General features: G+C 41.2%; 1 protein-coding gene across 2 annotated transcripts; it reads left to right on the top strand.

The window, feature by feature from the left end:
* Positions 1–727: 727 nt before the first annotated feature.
* ZC3H15 (zinc finger CCCH-type containing 15) lies at positions 728–9,128 on the top strand. Of its 2 annotated transcripts, XM_027887842.1 has the most exons (11): positions 728–857; positions 2,099–2,200; positions 4,423–4,534; positions 5,403–5,555; positions 6,273–6,364; positions 6,554–6,736; positions 7,385–7,531; positions 7,728–7,832; positions 8,060–8,186; positions 8,475–8,571; positions 8,866–8,982. In XM_027887842.1, the coding sequence occupies exons 1-10, from the start codon at positions 780–782 to the stop codon at positions 8,528–8,530; spliced, it is 1,155 nt and encodes a 384-aa protein (XP_027743643.1). In that variant the 5' UTR covers positions 728–779; the 3' UTR covers positions 8,531–8,571; positions 8,866–8,982. The 2 variants fall into 2 exon arrangements, with proteins under 2 accessions (XP_027743643.1, XP_027743642.1); XM_027887841.1 differs by lacking the exon at positions 8,475–8,571 and having other exon boundaries at positions 732–857; positions 8,884–9,128.
* The last annotated feature ends 4,946 nt before the right edge of the window (positions 9,129–14,074 follow it).

Raw genomic sequence — 14,074 nt, 5'->3', positions numbered from 1 at the left:
AGAATAATTGTTGAGGTACGGCAAAGAAAGTGGAAAAAACTCAAGAAGCTTGAGTTATGCTAAGCTTCATATCTCTAAGGTTACTTGGGATTTTTAAAATGAAATATTGTAGATATTTCTAACTTGTATTTATTCATAATTCTAGCCTCAGCGGGTTCTAAATGTAATGCTGGATGCAGATTAAAACCCAGTTGTATAAGTTCCTAGAAATAAAATACTGCACTTTAGGCTTAGGTGGATTAATATTTTAATCCTGTGATTTATTTATGATAATCCTCATTTCCACTATTTTTTTTTTCAGATCACAACGAGAGGAAGCAACAACGCGGGAATAATTTTTCTCTAGAGTTGGAAGATAACGACGAATTACGCCACAAATGAAATATATTTCACACGAGATGCAAACATTACAGCCTGGCTGCTGTGGAATCACAGTTTGTGACGGAGTAAACAATCTGGTTTATACCTCTGGTCCGTGAGATAATTTTAAAAACACGCCTCGTTATTAAAATATTTTTTGGGCGCAGATTGTACCAGAAACTGGTTAAACCCGGTGAAAAACTTTAATTAATTCACAAAGGATGAAACTGCATCCATCGGTGCAGGACTGAAGCGCTCCGCAGTGACGTCACTGCCCGTGCGCCTTCCCGGCGTGCCCCGCGGCTCCCTTTGCGCCTCCCCGGCGCGGCCCGGCCCGGCCCGTTCCCGGCCTCTTCCAGAGCCATTCCCGGCCCATTCCCGAGCTGCTCCCGGCCCTTTCCCGGCCTCCCCGCCCCGCCATGCCCCCCAAGAAGCAGCAGCAGCCGGCGGGGGGCAGCAAGAAGGCGGACCAGAAGAAGAAGGAGAAGATCATCGAGGTGAGGAAGGCCCCGGGCCCGGCCCGGCCCTGCCGCTGCCGGCGGCTCCCGCGGCTGGAGCGGCCCCGGGATGGCCGCACAACCAGGCGCTCGGCGTGCCGGGGCGCTGCCCTGGGTGCTCCTGTGTGCTCCTGTGTGCCCCGAGCCCGGCTCGCCCAGGTGTAGCTTTGTGACCTTTCGGGCTGGACCAGGCGCTCTCCAGAGGGTCTTTCCAGCCCTCACAACCCTACGATTCCTCACTCAGTTTGAAAACACGGGTGTGGTTTGTTTTGCGGCTTCTCGTCACGATTTGACCCGTGTGACCAGGATTTTTTTTTAAAGGACTGCAGGAGGGGTGTCTGTGTGTCTTGGTTATTAGGACAGTCACACACAAATCTTATGCTAACAACGGAAGAATTTATGTTGAGGGCACAAGCAAGGCAGTTATAGACAATTATATATTTGCCTGAATTTACTGGCATGAAAGACTGTAGCTGCTCAGCTGTTAGGGCAGAACATCTGCACAGTGTGAGCGTTCTTTTACATCTGAGGCTGCAGGATGTTGTTCCTGTGCTCTTGGGAAATACGAGGTGAGAGCAGGTGGTCCTGTGTTCTCCTGGCTTTGGATTTACTGGGGTTCTTGCTGAATCCAACTGCTGAATCCAGCTTCACAGGAAAATTCTGCTCATTACAAAGACGTGCAGCTGAAAGAGGAGAAGCTTGCCCTGATTGTTAACAACAACTTAACTGTATAATTTAAATACAGAGGGATTATATCCTCCCTGTGGCGTTTGCAGTGGAAATGAAGTGTGTGAATGATGGATTTTCTTTCCCAAAGGATTATTTTGACTTCTCAGATTGGCACAAAGTAACAGAAGACCAGCTGGTGTTGATAGGGGATATGCTCTAAGTGAAAGCAGGGTGACTCTAGAAACTTAGAGCTGTCTATTCTGTAATTATTTTATCCTAGATTTTTGGGTTGTCAGGGCTTCCAAAAGTATGTTTGAACTGAAGTTCATCCAGTGATAACACTGGATAAACATCTGCTCCTTTTTTCTGGAAGGGAAAAAACCCAAACTTGGTATCAAATCCAAGGCACAGTTGGTTTTTTAATGCAGGTGTTTCTTAGATTGCTTGTGTTGCTGGAGGAAACGATCTGTGTTTCACTGAAAACTTGAAAGGAGCAGCAAGGGTGGGGTTTTTTGTTGTTGGCTTTGGTTTTGCTTTGTAATCCACGTGGCTGTGTTTATCTCTTGTTTTAGGACAAAACATTTGGCCTGAAGAATAAAAAAGGTGCAAAGCAGCAGAAGTTCATCAAGGCTGTGACTCACCAGGTAAAGTTTGGTCAGCAAAATCCACGCCAGGTAAGCATTTATTGTCCAGTATTTCCTTCTGTGTAGTCAGATCGTCTTCCACTGTACATACAGATGGTCCTGTACTGAGGTGGAAAAAAGTTGAGCTGTTCCTTGCCTCGTGTTGTTGTGACTGGCACAGATCTCACTAACTCACATTTTTTATTGCTGTCCTAATAACAAGTTTAGCTGAGAATTCTGTACCTGTGTCAAGATGGTACAGAGTGGGAGGGTTTGTTTTGGGGCTTTGTTTTAGTTTTTGTTTATAAAAAAAGGGGAAACAAATGCACCCCAACCAAACTCAGCTAAGAAGGGTGAGGGGTTTTGCCTATGTAGTATTCTGATAGTAATGGAATTAAATTTAAGGTATACCTGAAATTAAACAGTGGATACCACCTGTCAGCAGAGTACAGTTGTACCTTCTTTCTCTTTTTTCACTTTAATTCCCACCTTATCTGAGAAATAGTGAGCAATTATAAAAAAAAAAAAAAATTTGTTACCAAAAATGGAATTAGGAGAAGATAAAAAAAAGTATAGGCTTGTATGTGCTTGTGCTTCTACTCACTGAGGTATTTATAGCAATTTTACATGGAAACAAGACTGAATCTATTTGCTGAGCTGTTTAGTCTGAGAAACTGAAATTTTGAGCCACTGTCTGCTACTTTGCTCTTCTGTAGGATTAAATAAAATGAGGTACAATGGTTAGGTTATACTTAATAAGCAAACATGGATTTATTGGAAATAATTATAATGGAAACGATGCAGGTCTCTCATTCTCATAGTGCTGGGGAGGCTGGTGGTTAATTATTTACAGAGCTTTCTGCTCTGTGAATAAGCCTGCAAAATAATTACATTGTGCTAGCTACATTCATGATGTCATGATGCATTCCTTGAGCAACATAAGGATGAACTGACAGATGGCAGGTGCAATTTGAAAAGTAAAGCTGATGTTCAGGTCATGAGATCTCATAATTTCTTGTAGTGGAAGAGATTCCTTGATGTCACTTGAAAAACACTGGTGGTGTTCAAGCAGTTCTTCTGAAACTCATCCACGAAATCCCTGGATCTGTGGCACGTGTGGGAATACCAGTGTGTAAATGAGCCAGCCTAAAATCATTTATCTCCTAAATGCTGATAGCTGTTGACTGATGGATGGCAGAACCAAATTTTTAAACCCTATTATACCTTTCTTACCTTATAAAATAGCTTCCACTTATGTTGTGCGTGAGAAAGAAAGCATTTTAAAGCAATTTTCCTTGTGTCCTGAAATGAAAATGCTGTCAGAGTTTTGGTGTTGGTGTTTGGTGGTGGTTTTGTTTGTTTGTTTGGGGGGTTTTTGTTTGTTTTTTTGTTCTTTTGTTTGTATTTTAGTTTCTTTGGCTTTTGGGGTGTTTTGTTTGGTTTTGTTGGTTTATTTCTTTTTTAAGACAAGCTTCATCTTCATGTCTTTAGAACCTTGGGGTGAAACAAAAGCATTCTGAGGTATTACTCTCTGGAGTTGACACACGTGGGTCTCCATGTTATATAGAGTAGCATTTGTGAACCTTCAGTGTGAAAACTGGCCAAGCTGCTAATTCCCTTCTAAAACAATTTGGTATATTTTTTGAGAAATGCACCCCAAGAACAAAGCTCCTTTTTTTAATATTACACTGTCTTTCAGAAAAAAGTACCCCCCATACTCATACAGTGGTGTTAGTCCCACCAGCTTCCCATGAGGATCAGAGTCAAACAATCACAGAGCCGTGAAGGGTGGAGAAGAGCTCTGAGATTGATGTGAACACTGCTGTGTTATCACTAAACCATGTCCACATATATTTGAATGCTGTCAGGGGTGATGACCACCACTTCCCTGGCCACCCTCTTCCAATGCTTGACCACCCTTTCAGTGAAGGAATTTTCCCCATAACCAATCTAAACATTCTCTGGTGCAACTTGAGGCTGTTTTCTCTCCCCCTGTCACTTGTTACCTCGGAAAAGAGACCACCCCCCACCTTGCTACAGCCTCCTTTCATACCTGATCTAGCAAATGTTTCTCCCATGTCCTCTTCCCTCTGCTTTCAGCCCACTCTGGCACGGATACAGGCCTTCTCTGGCTTATCCAAAAAGGATGAGGCACAGTCAGGTTTTTTTCCTTATCCATAAACTTGATTGGCTATTTTAATGTGCAGTCCTTGTGAAGTGAGTCATGGCATTCTGATTTTACATTTGTAACTTCAAATTCGGGGTTGTTCTAGGCTGCTCAAACAGAAAGTGAGAAGAAATTAAAAAAAGAAGACAAGAAAAAGGAATTGCAAGAATTAAATGAGCTTTTCAAGCCTGTGGTTGCTGCACAGAAAATTAGCAAAGGTATGACTGATTTTTCTACATTTATATTCTTATTCATTTAGCTACTTGAGGTAGAATAACCCTCCAAAACCACCAGTTGATATTGAGTGGGCAGCTGAAGATGCTTTGGTGTTTCTGGTTCATCAGTGGGATGTTTCTGGGGGTGTGGCATGACTCTGTGTGTGTGTGCTGGTGTTTAATGCAGCCTGTCTGCTCAGGGGAGTGTGAACATGCAGACAGTGTAAGAAACATAAGGTAACTGTTGCCTTCACAGAAAACTTGTATTGCAAGTCAAATATTTCTCATTTAGTCATGTCTAAATAAATGCATTCTACCTTCTTTCATTGCTTTTCCTGATGGCCTTCTAATGCTCAAATAATTCCTTAGTGGCATGATTTTTACTTAAACTGTAATTAGATTGATTGAATTGTTTATTCTGTTATAAAAGTTGTTTATTTTGGGGACTGTGAACAGCCATCTTATTTCTATTACTGAAGAAAGTGGTCTGAAGGGGTGCAGGTTAAATTGTTACAATTTTTCCTACTGTTTTCTTGGTAACATTCAGAAGGTGCTTTATTGTGTGTTTGGCAAGAATAGGGAAGAAGTTGCCCAGTGATCTCTGATGTGTTGAATTATGTAAATGAATAATTTGCTCAGGCACACTGCTGTCCATATTTCTTTAAATAGTCAAGTGCCAGCTTTGATACATAATGCAAATATCATGCAATAAGAGCAAGTATGACATGTTATTTTAAGAAGACATATAGATTCATGTTATTTTAAAAAGGCATTTTCATTCCCTATAAATCCTGGGTATTGTTCTCAGGATTTCTTATATACAGCTGTTGTTAAAAAATAGTATTAAAATATAAAACCTTTCTCCCCTCAGGTGCTGACCCCAAATCTGTAGTGTGTGCTTTCTTCAAGCAAGGCCAGTGCACTAAAGGGGACAAGTGCAAGTTTTCTCATGATTTGTCTCTGGAAAGGAAGTGTGAGAAACGGAGTGTCTACATTGATGCCAGAGATGAAGACCTTGAGAAAGGTAGAGCGCTTTTAGAAAATTGCTGCCCAGCTATTCTGCTTCTGAAACTGGAATTTTAACCTTAAAGGTCTTCTGTGTTGAGGTTATGATACTGAAGAGCCTAAGGCAGCCCATCCCACACTATTCCAAGTTGTGAACAGCACTGCAAACTGCCTTTTCCAAGCGTGTCCACAGATGTTCTTTAGACCTTCTTCTTCAGAAGAAGTGTAACCTGGTGATGCTGAATGATGTGTAATGGGTTATGCTGTGCAAGCAGCAAGTTGTACAGCATTTGATCTTTCTGGTAGTTGCTGTTTCCTTCTAAGAGCAAAAGCAGAATATGTAATGATCTACTGGAGTTTCTTTACCTGTTTTGATCCTCAGGTTATAAGATCTGACCTTCTGGATGTTGCCCTCCAACCTTACCTTTGTTTTTTTCCTTCTTTTCCCCTGTGCACGCTGAGTCCTGTACAGATGGAATGACATATTACTCAGTCTTTACTGAAACACATTCTGTGCATTTAAAAACATAAAATTTCTAAGGCTTTTGGAGAAATTGTCTTATGGGTGGCATTGGGGAATTTGCAAACTCGAAGAGCCTGCATTTATTTTCTGTTGTATAAGGTAGCTAAAATAGAAGAATTGCATGCTAAAACTGTTACTAGGCAAAAAAGCAGCTTGACAGCAGTGTTCAGTATTTGTGGAGTTTTTGTGAAACCATCTGTTGTCTTTTTCTAGATACAATGGACAACTGGGATGAGAAGAAGCTGGAAGAAGTGGTGAACAAGAAGCATGGTGAGGCGGAAAAGAAAAAACCCAAAACCCAAATAGTAGGTGGTCTGTCTTTATTTTAATAATTCTAATAATCAGTTGCACTTCATTTACTTTTTTAATAACAACGCATTTCACCTGTTCCTTCTGTTTTGAGCACAGCTGACTTTTGAATTCCTGAACTTCTGTGGTGGAAAACGTGGGGATGAAAAGAGAACGCAGGGCTAACCACCGTTGTTTTTATCCAGGTCTGCAAATATTTCCTTGATGCCATTGAAAACAACAAATATGGCTGGTTTTGGGTCTGTCCCGGCGGAGGAGACAACTGCATGTATCGCCACGCCCTGCCCCCAGGCTTTGTGTTAAAAAAGGACAAAAAGAAGGAGGAAAAGCAAGATGAAATCTCCTTAGAAGACCTAATAGAAAAAGAGGTAAAGTTGTCAGACAGGTACCTTTTGGGGGAAGTTGTTTTTACCGTTGTTCTGCTCTGAGGAGGCAGATGGAAAGAACCTGCTAATTTCTAATTAATTAAGATGTTGTTACAGCTGTATGAGCTGTTTAGAAACCATTACCTAGTGAATAGAACTAACTATAGCAGCATGTGCAGCTGTTGCTTGTGCTTTTTTTAGGAGGCTTCTGTTTCTTACTGCTATTTCTCATTTATCTATTACCAACAAAGGCTTCTGGGGCCTTTCACATCCCCAGCCTGGTCTCCTGAGTTCTCCCATAACTCTCCAGTGGGGAAGCAACACCAAGAGAACAAGGCCTTCTGAAGGTGTTGCTGCTCTGCTTATTTCTGCCCCCCCTTGCTTGGCAGTGTCGTTGTGACAAGAACCGAGCTGTTATTGTTACTTTGTGTCCTCCTTCACTTTCCCTGTCAACTTTTGTGTCTCACTAACTGGAAAATTACATGTTGAGTCAAAGGGTAAGATGATGGTGCAGATTTGACAGTGCTAAGAGTCAACAAAGAATCAGAAAGAAATGCTTTCTATTACTTTCTGGGCAAGTGTAATTACATTTAAATTTGTTGTAGCCTTTTGGAAAGAGTTTCTAGCATAATCAGTCTCTTGCCTTGACAGCGTGCAGCCTTAGGACCAAATGTTACCAAAATTACTCTAGAGTGTTTTATTGCCTGGAAGAGAAGAAAAAGACAAGAAAAAATTGATAAGGCTGAGCAAGATATGGAGAGGAGGAAAGCAGATTTCAAAGCTGGCAAAGCATTGGTGGTAAGTTATACAGTCCATTTCTTAATGTAAGAAGAGGGAGTAAATACAGTTTTGTAAAAGGTAGCTGGCCTGGAATTGATTGGTGGGGGGTTGTGTTCTTTTCTTTTCCTTGCTTTTTTTGTGGTTTGTTAGGGTTTTTTTTAAGCGGTATAAATTCCTTGAAGTGATAACTGAAGGTTTCTTTTCCTGCGAACAGATTAGTGGACGTGAAGTGTTTGAGTTCCGGCCAGAGCTGGTTGATGCAGATGATGAAGAAGCAGATGACACCCATTATGTTCAGGGAGCAGGAGATGATGATGAGGTAAAGAACAGGATTAAATCAAGTAACGTTTCAGTAGCATTCAAATTTGAAAGCTTTTCATTTGATAACTCTTTCAGTGCAATTAATAAGCTTGGTTCTTAATTTAATAAGGCCACAGAGCAGATTTGATCAGAACGTTGAAGGTGGAAAAGGGTGTTGCAGTTGTGCAGAAGTGAGGATTTTGTGGAAAAGCAATTCATACAGAGCACCCTGGTTTATTTTTTCAGATGGAAGACCCTGTGTGCATAAATGATGTGGATTTGAACCTGTATGTCCCCAAGGCAGTGGAGGAGACTGGGATTACAGTGGCTAGTCCTGAGCGGTTCAGCACCTACACTTTGGTAGAAAAGGATGGTAAGCTCTGCCCTGGGGCATCACTAACACAGGGGTGTTACTTGGGAGACTGCCAAAAGGTAGATGGCCCCAGTAATTCAGTTCTGTTAGTGGTACATGTCATGTAGTTACTACAGGAAAGGCTTATATGTACTTACTTTCTTAAATTCAAGTTTAATTTAAAGGTAGTGTTTATGGCTGCTTCTAGTACCTCTCTAAGGGGCTTGTTCTAACTTCACCTTTTTGTAAATCATAGAATGAACAATATAAGAGAGATCCAAGCTTTTATTTGAGTTTTTTTCTATTTAGCTTGTAACTTCTTAGAGGAAAGTCCTGAACTTGGTGCACTTGTGGAATGCATCTGAGAGAGAATGATCTGTAAGAGCAAGAGTCTTTCAAGTGCACTGTGTAGGAGCAGCTCATTGCTTGACCCAGTTATGAAAATAGCAGTTTGAGGAGGTGGGGGTTGGAGTTTTTTGGGGTTTTTTGGGTTTTTTTTAACCTGTTTTCATAATTGATTATCCAGACCTGCATGTTAGTCAGACACGTGCAATTTAACCCATGTAGGTCTGCATGAATTTCAAATATAAATGCATTTCAAATTTCAACTTCTATACAGTCTCGAAACTTGAAAGCAAGTTTAGTAGGATTGTGAATTCGAACTGGTGATTAGGAAACCTGTAATAGTGAAATGCCTAAGAATTGTGTTTATTTTCAGATAATAAATTAAGTGAAGCTTCTGGTGGTGATATAAACAGCAGCGAGCAAAATGATTTAGAGGAAGACAATGATGGAGATGGGGAATTGGAAAATGGAGTAATTGATGCTGTTCCAGTTGATGAAAATCTGTTTACTGGAGAGGACTTGGATGAACTAGAAGAAGAACTAAACACTCTTGATTTAGAAGAATGAACTAAAAAGCTCCAGCGAGGAATTAAATCTATGTGACAAAGTGAAAACTGACTACATTTTTTTCTCCTTTTTGAATAGAATTCTTAAACAAGATGTTTATGGGTATGCAGCTGAATATGATGGGCATGTGGTATCCCAGGAATGTTTTCCTTCAGTCTTATCTACTCCAGTCTTGACTATGCTCACAGTAAAACTTTCAGAGTAGGTCAGAATTACTCAACAGCTGACTTTGCAGACAGTGAGGTTAGAACTTTCAGCTAAAAGTAAGAAGTGTTAAGTGCTTTGCCAGTGTGCAAGTGGGCAATTTGACACCAGGTACAGTATAAAAATCCAAGTATTCGTCCTTCACAGAAATTGCATTTTTATTAGTGATTGTGTTGATTTAGAAACTGCCTGAAGTGGTTTTTTAGGCAGGACACTCTAATGGAGCTGATGCAGATGATGCTTCTTTCCGTGGTGATTAGCTTTACTTGATCAGCTGGATACTGAAGATTGTCGACTGATAGATCAGACAGTACAATATGGTGCCCTCTGTTTAAAATATTTTAAACTTTCTTGCCACCTTTTGCCAATAAATCTGTAAATAAAAAACTATCAACTTTAAAAGACCCGTGTTGATTTCTCTCTGCTGAGTTAGGGTATGGTACCAAACTGTTGAGAGCCTTTGGAGCGCTGGCAGCAGCAGGAGCTTGTGCAGGGCCATGTTCCCGAGGGCAGCACTCACTGTCAGGGCCTCCAACCCCTTGGTGTGGCCTTTCCTAAAGGATCCCATGAGGGTTTCCCAGTGGTGGTGCTCTCTCAGGGGTCTGTGGACTGTATCTCCTTGCCATGCTCCCAGAAACATCTGCAACGACATTGCTGTGCTAAAGATACTACTTGTATCAACCTTCCTAAAGCTTTGAAATTACTTCTTAAAGGCCATTAGGAGTCCAGGTGGTGTTAAAGAGCTTTCCCAAACTGCTTTTGGATGGGAATAACGGCTCCAATGGTTATTTCTGACTCTTGTGTCTTGAATGCTATTTCTAAATTAGCTGACTTAGACTTTTTTTTTTTTTCCCCCTTCTTGGGATCTTTGTGGAGTTCGTTTTCTCCTTTAGGAACGAGAAGCAGTACTCGGAGAAAGAGGCCTACAGGAACTTGACTTCTAAATGTAAGTGCTTAAGGTAAAGCTGCAATATCAGATGGAAATATTTATTTATGCAGGTTTTTCTCCCGTGACCATAAATAAACAGTGTTGACGGATCATTGTGTTGCACTGGCCAGCAATAGAATTGCTGGCTATCAGGACACCTGGGAATGCAATTCATTTGAATGTACATTGCATAATTTTTCAAAGTTGTATATTTTAAATGGGAATAAAAGTAATTTAATCGTTATCAAGGACGAGAATGGCTTTCTGTGTGTTGTGTCTGAAAGGCTGGTTTATTGCATCTCATACTCACTTCTGTAGTGCTGATCTGCTTTCCTGATACAAATAGGTTAAACCTTGACCAAAATTGTGTTTGTGTTACTTATTTGCATTTTGCAATACTAATTTCAGCTAATAAAACACAGATGAGCAGAGAGAGGGGGTCCTTTTGGGTCTAAAGGGCCTGGTTGTGGTGCACAACTCCTTTGTGCAGGTAAGTTGATTCAACGTTAGAAGGGAGTTCACTTGGGTATGACATCACTGAGCTGTTCCTGTTGATGCAAACTTCACCAAATTAATCTGATAATCAAGTGAGTGAGTCAGTTGTGGGAAAATGAGACATAATCTGGATCCTAAATAATAGTGGTTTTATTTCAGTGACTGGTTATTAGGGATCAAAAATAGAGTGTTTCCTTGTTCCAGGAGCAGGAAGGCTTAGCTCAGGACACACACTGGGTTCAGGAAAATATTTGGTTAGAAATTAAAGGTAAAAACTGGCCTTAAATATTACTTTATCTATGAGTTGTTTGTAATAGAAATGTTGCTGGTTTTTTAGTGAACAATGCTCTCCAGCTGGTTTTTATCAAGGGGAGGTTTTACTATTGATAAATTTTGGACCAAGCAGTGATACTTGTCTTGGCAATCCAGTATTGTCAGAATAGATTGAGCTTGTTTGGTGTGTTGGTTACAGAAAGAATGTACACATGCAAATTAATATGTTTATTCATCTTTCATAGTTCTCTAGTCAGATATGGAATAATAAATGTCAAAAAAACCACCCCTATATCTTAGACATTCTGGATGCTGAGTTCTAATTCTTTTGCAATGCTGATGCTCCTTTTTGAAAACCACCTGGATGTAGCAAGTAATGCAGGCTTAAATATTTTGTAAGCTTGTATATCTTGCAGATAGTCTATTTGGGAGTTTTAAAAACAGTGTTTGTTATTCCTGTTCCATGTGCTGCTTTGTAATAACTCACTGAAACTGCAGAGCGATCAAACAACTGAACTGAAAGGTTTTAGGTCTTTGTTTTCCTCACAGTGAAATTATTACAGCCCTAAGCTGAGAGGAAGGAATAGCTCTCATATGCAGATATCCCCATGTATATTCACCTGAAGTGTCTCAGGAGGAATACCCCCTGAATAACATGGATGAGAATTGAAGGAGAATTGGAAACAAGAAATCTGGGAAGGCCAGAGGAACTGCCAAAAAACCCTCTAATAGCAGCTGCACTGGCTCAGCCCAAGAGCCTGTTCATCAAACTCCAAAAAGCAGGAACACGGGGAGGGAGGAGGTAAGGAAAGGACAAGCCCATGCACTGCTTGGCTATGGAGCTTCCTATAATTATTAATTAATTAATTTCCTCTTCTAGATGTTACCCTGTGGTGGCTTTCTCTTCTGAGTGTGTTCCCTCTTTCTCCCTTGAATCCTTGTACATTTTTAGCATCTTTTGGAAACTCAGGGGCTCCACAGCTCTGCTACATTTTGTTTTGGACATGACTCCTACTAGCTTGTACCGTGAGATCTCAAGGGAAAAACACTAGAGGAAGTCATATCCTTCTGCCTTTGACTCGATGCCAGCTAGAGAAAGTGCATATAAAAAAAGGAGTTCATGTCTTTCACTTGTGAAAAACACACTCTCTTGATGCATTTCAGTGCTAGAAACAGGGTTTTTTCCAAAATTAAAAACTTTCTCTCTTAGCATGCTTCATTTTTCTGCTGCTAATGGGCAAAATCTTTCATGAAGCAAGTCTGTGCTTCTGGTTAGGTACCAGGGGTGTTTTGTGTAGCTGTGATCACCTGAAGTGCTTTTCTAGTGATACCTGCAAATCACCCTTCTCTTTTTCTCTCACACTGGCATTAGAGGTTTAGAAGGGACCTTGGCTTAGCCTGTCACACTTAGTCCTTGCCTTTCAATAGATGCTCTGTCTCTTTACAGAGAGCAGCTGTTGCTGGTGTCAGCAATAAGGCCAGGATGTTTTATTCATTTATGATGTTACAGCCCTAATATGGGGCCACAATGGGCTCCTTCATAGCACGGTACTGAAATGAATGCCAAAAATAATCAGCTCTTTCAATCAGAAAATGGCAGCAGCATCTCATTTGTGTTCAGGGAGGGACCTCAGAGATAATCTCATGATCTTGTATTTTTGATTTGAAAATTCTTAGTCTTGTAATACATTTGGACATAAATTAGAGCAAGGCTGGCTTAGCACTGAAGAGATATTCCCAAAGTTACCCAGCCAGACTTCTAGGAGGTGTCAGAACTGCACCTTGTGGTGGTTATACCAGCCCTACAGCACGAGCTCTTCTTGTCAGTACAAAAAGACTATTCTGTAAATAGTGGTTCTAAATACTGTGCCCCGCACACTGCCCTCCCCACACAGATGCCAAGCTGCAGTTCTGCACACTTGCTGTACACGAATAATTGCCCATTCTTTGTGTGTTTGGGGAGCAGGGAGAAGCAGAATAAGCAGTCTTCCCCCAGGACAGCAAGAAGGAGGAGGCTTCTGAATGTGCTCTTTATTCAGGGCATTGAAGTGCCTGCAGTTTCCCCTTCTGATGGCTGTTGTCAGCATTAACTGGCAGACTTCAGTTTGATAGCTGCAAAAATAGTTCTCTCACCAGCAGCACCCAACTGGGGGGATGGATTGGAGCGACCTGCTGGCCACTGCAGGTGAATGGCTTAGAAGCAAGCAGTAGAAACTTTGCGAACAAATCTATGTCTCACTCGCCTGGGCAAACCCTCTGTTAGAATGGTAAAGATCTGATTCTGTATTGGTCAGTGTTCTTTAGCTTTTATTCCTTGAGAAGAAACACTTTTTATTTAACTTGGCAGACACAGTCGCCAGTTTTATAGATAAGGTCATGCCTTGGTTTAGTATTTATGCCAGACAGGACAGTATTCCTCAGACACAAAGGAGCAAAATATAAGGGCTTCAAGGTGAGGGTGAGCTGGGGTTCTCTGGGGGTAAAATGGGTATCTCTGCCTGGGGAAGAAGGAGGATGTTTGAACTCTGGGGCATTCCCTAAGATGGTAATGTGTCTTCTGAAGGCAGGAGGCTGGAGCTGATGGCTGAGCTGCTGTCAAGGCCTGGGCTGAAACTCCTGAAACATTCCTTGAGAGAGAAGGGGAAGGAAATCTCTCTTTGCATGTCAGTGTTTGTCCTACTGCCATCTTTCAGTGTTTTTGTATTTGAGTAAAAGAATATTCAGAGTATCGGACAGAAAGGATCTTGGCCCTAGTTTAACTCCTCCACTGCCTTTCAATCCCACTTGCTCTGCATTCTGTTATTATTTTGCTGTTTGAGTCTTCAAAATACTTCAGGTCTGACCTCGTTACTAAGCACAGAGCAGTCTGGAGAATTATTTCTTTCCTGGGGAATTCATAAGTTTTAAACTTGGTTTTGTTCCAAATCCTTTAGCAGGAACGTGGAAACGTTACTGTAACACAGGAGCACGAGAGGACAGATGCTTTCCAGGCAGATGCGCCTGGAATGATAGATTAAAAACTCAAGGTGACAGCTCTGTGAGTCTAACCTTTGCTAGATTACTTGAAAATGCATGATGGGAGAAAAAAAATCGGGGG

The sequence above is a fragment of the Empidonax traillii genome, unplaced genomic scaffold (assembly GCF_003031625.1).
Source record: "Empidonax traillii isolate 1590-97213 ecotype Southwest subspecies unplaced genomic scaffold, ASM303162v1 scaffold223:size1722714, whole genome shotgun sequence".
NCBI classification, from domain to species: Eukaryota; Metazoa; Chordata; class Aves; order Passeriformes; family Tyrannidae; genus Empidonax; species Empidonax traillii.
This window is presented reverse-complemented; position numbering and strand designations above follow the sequence as displayed.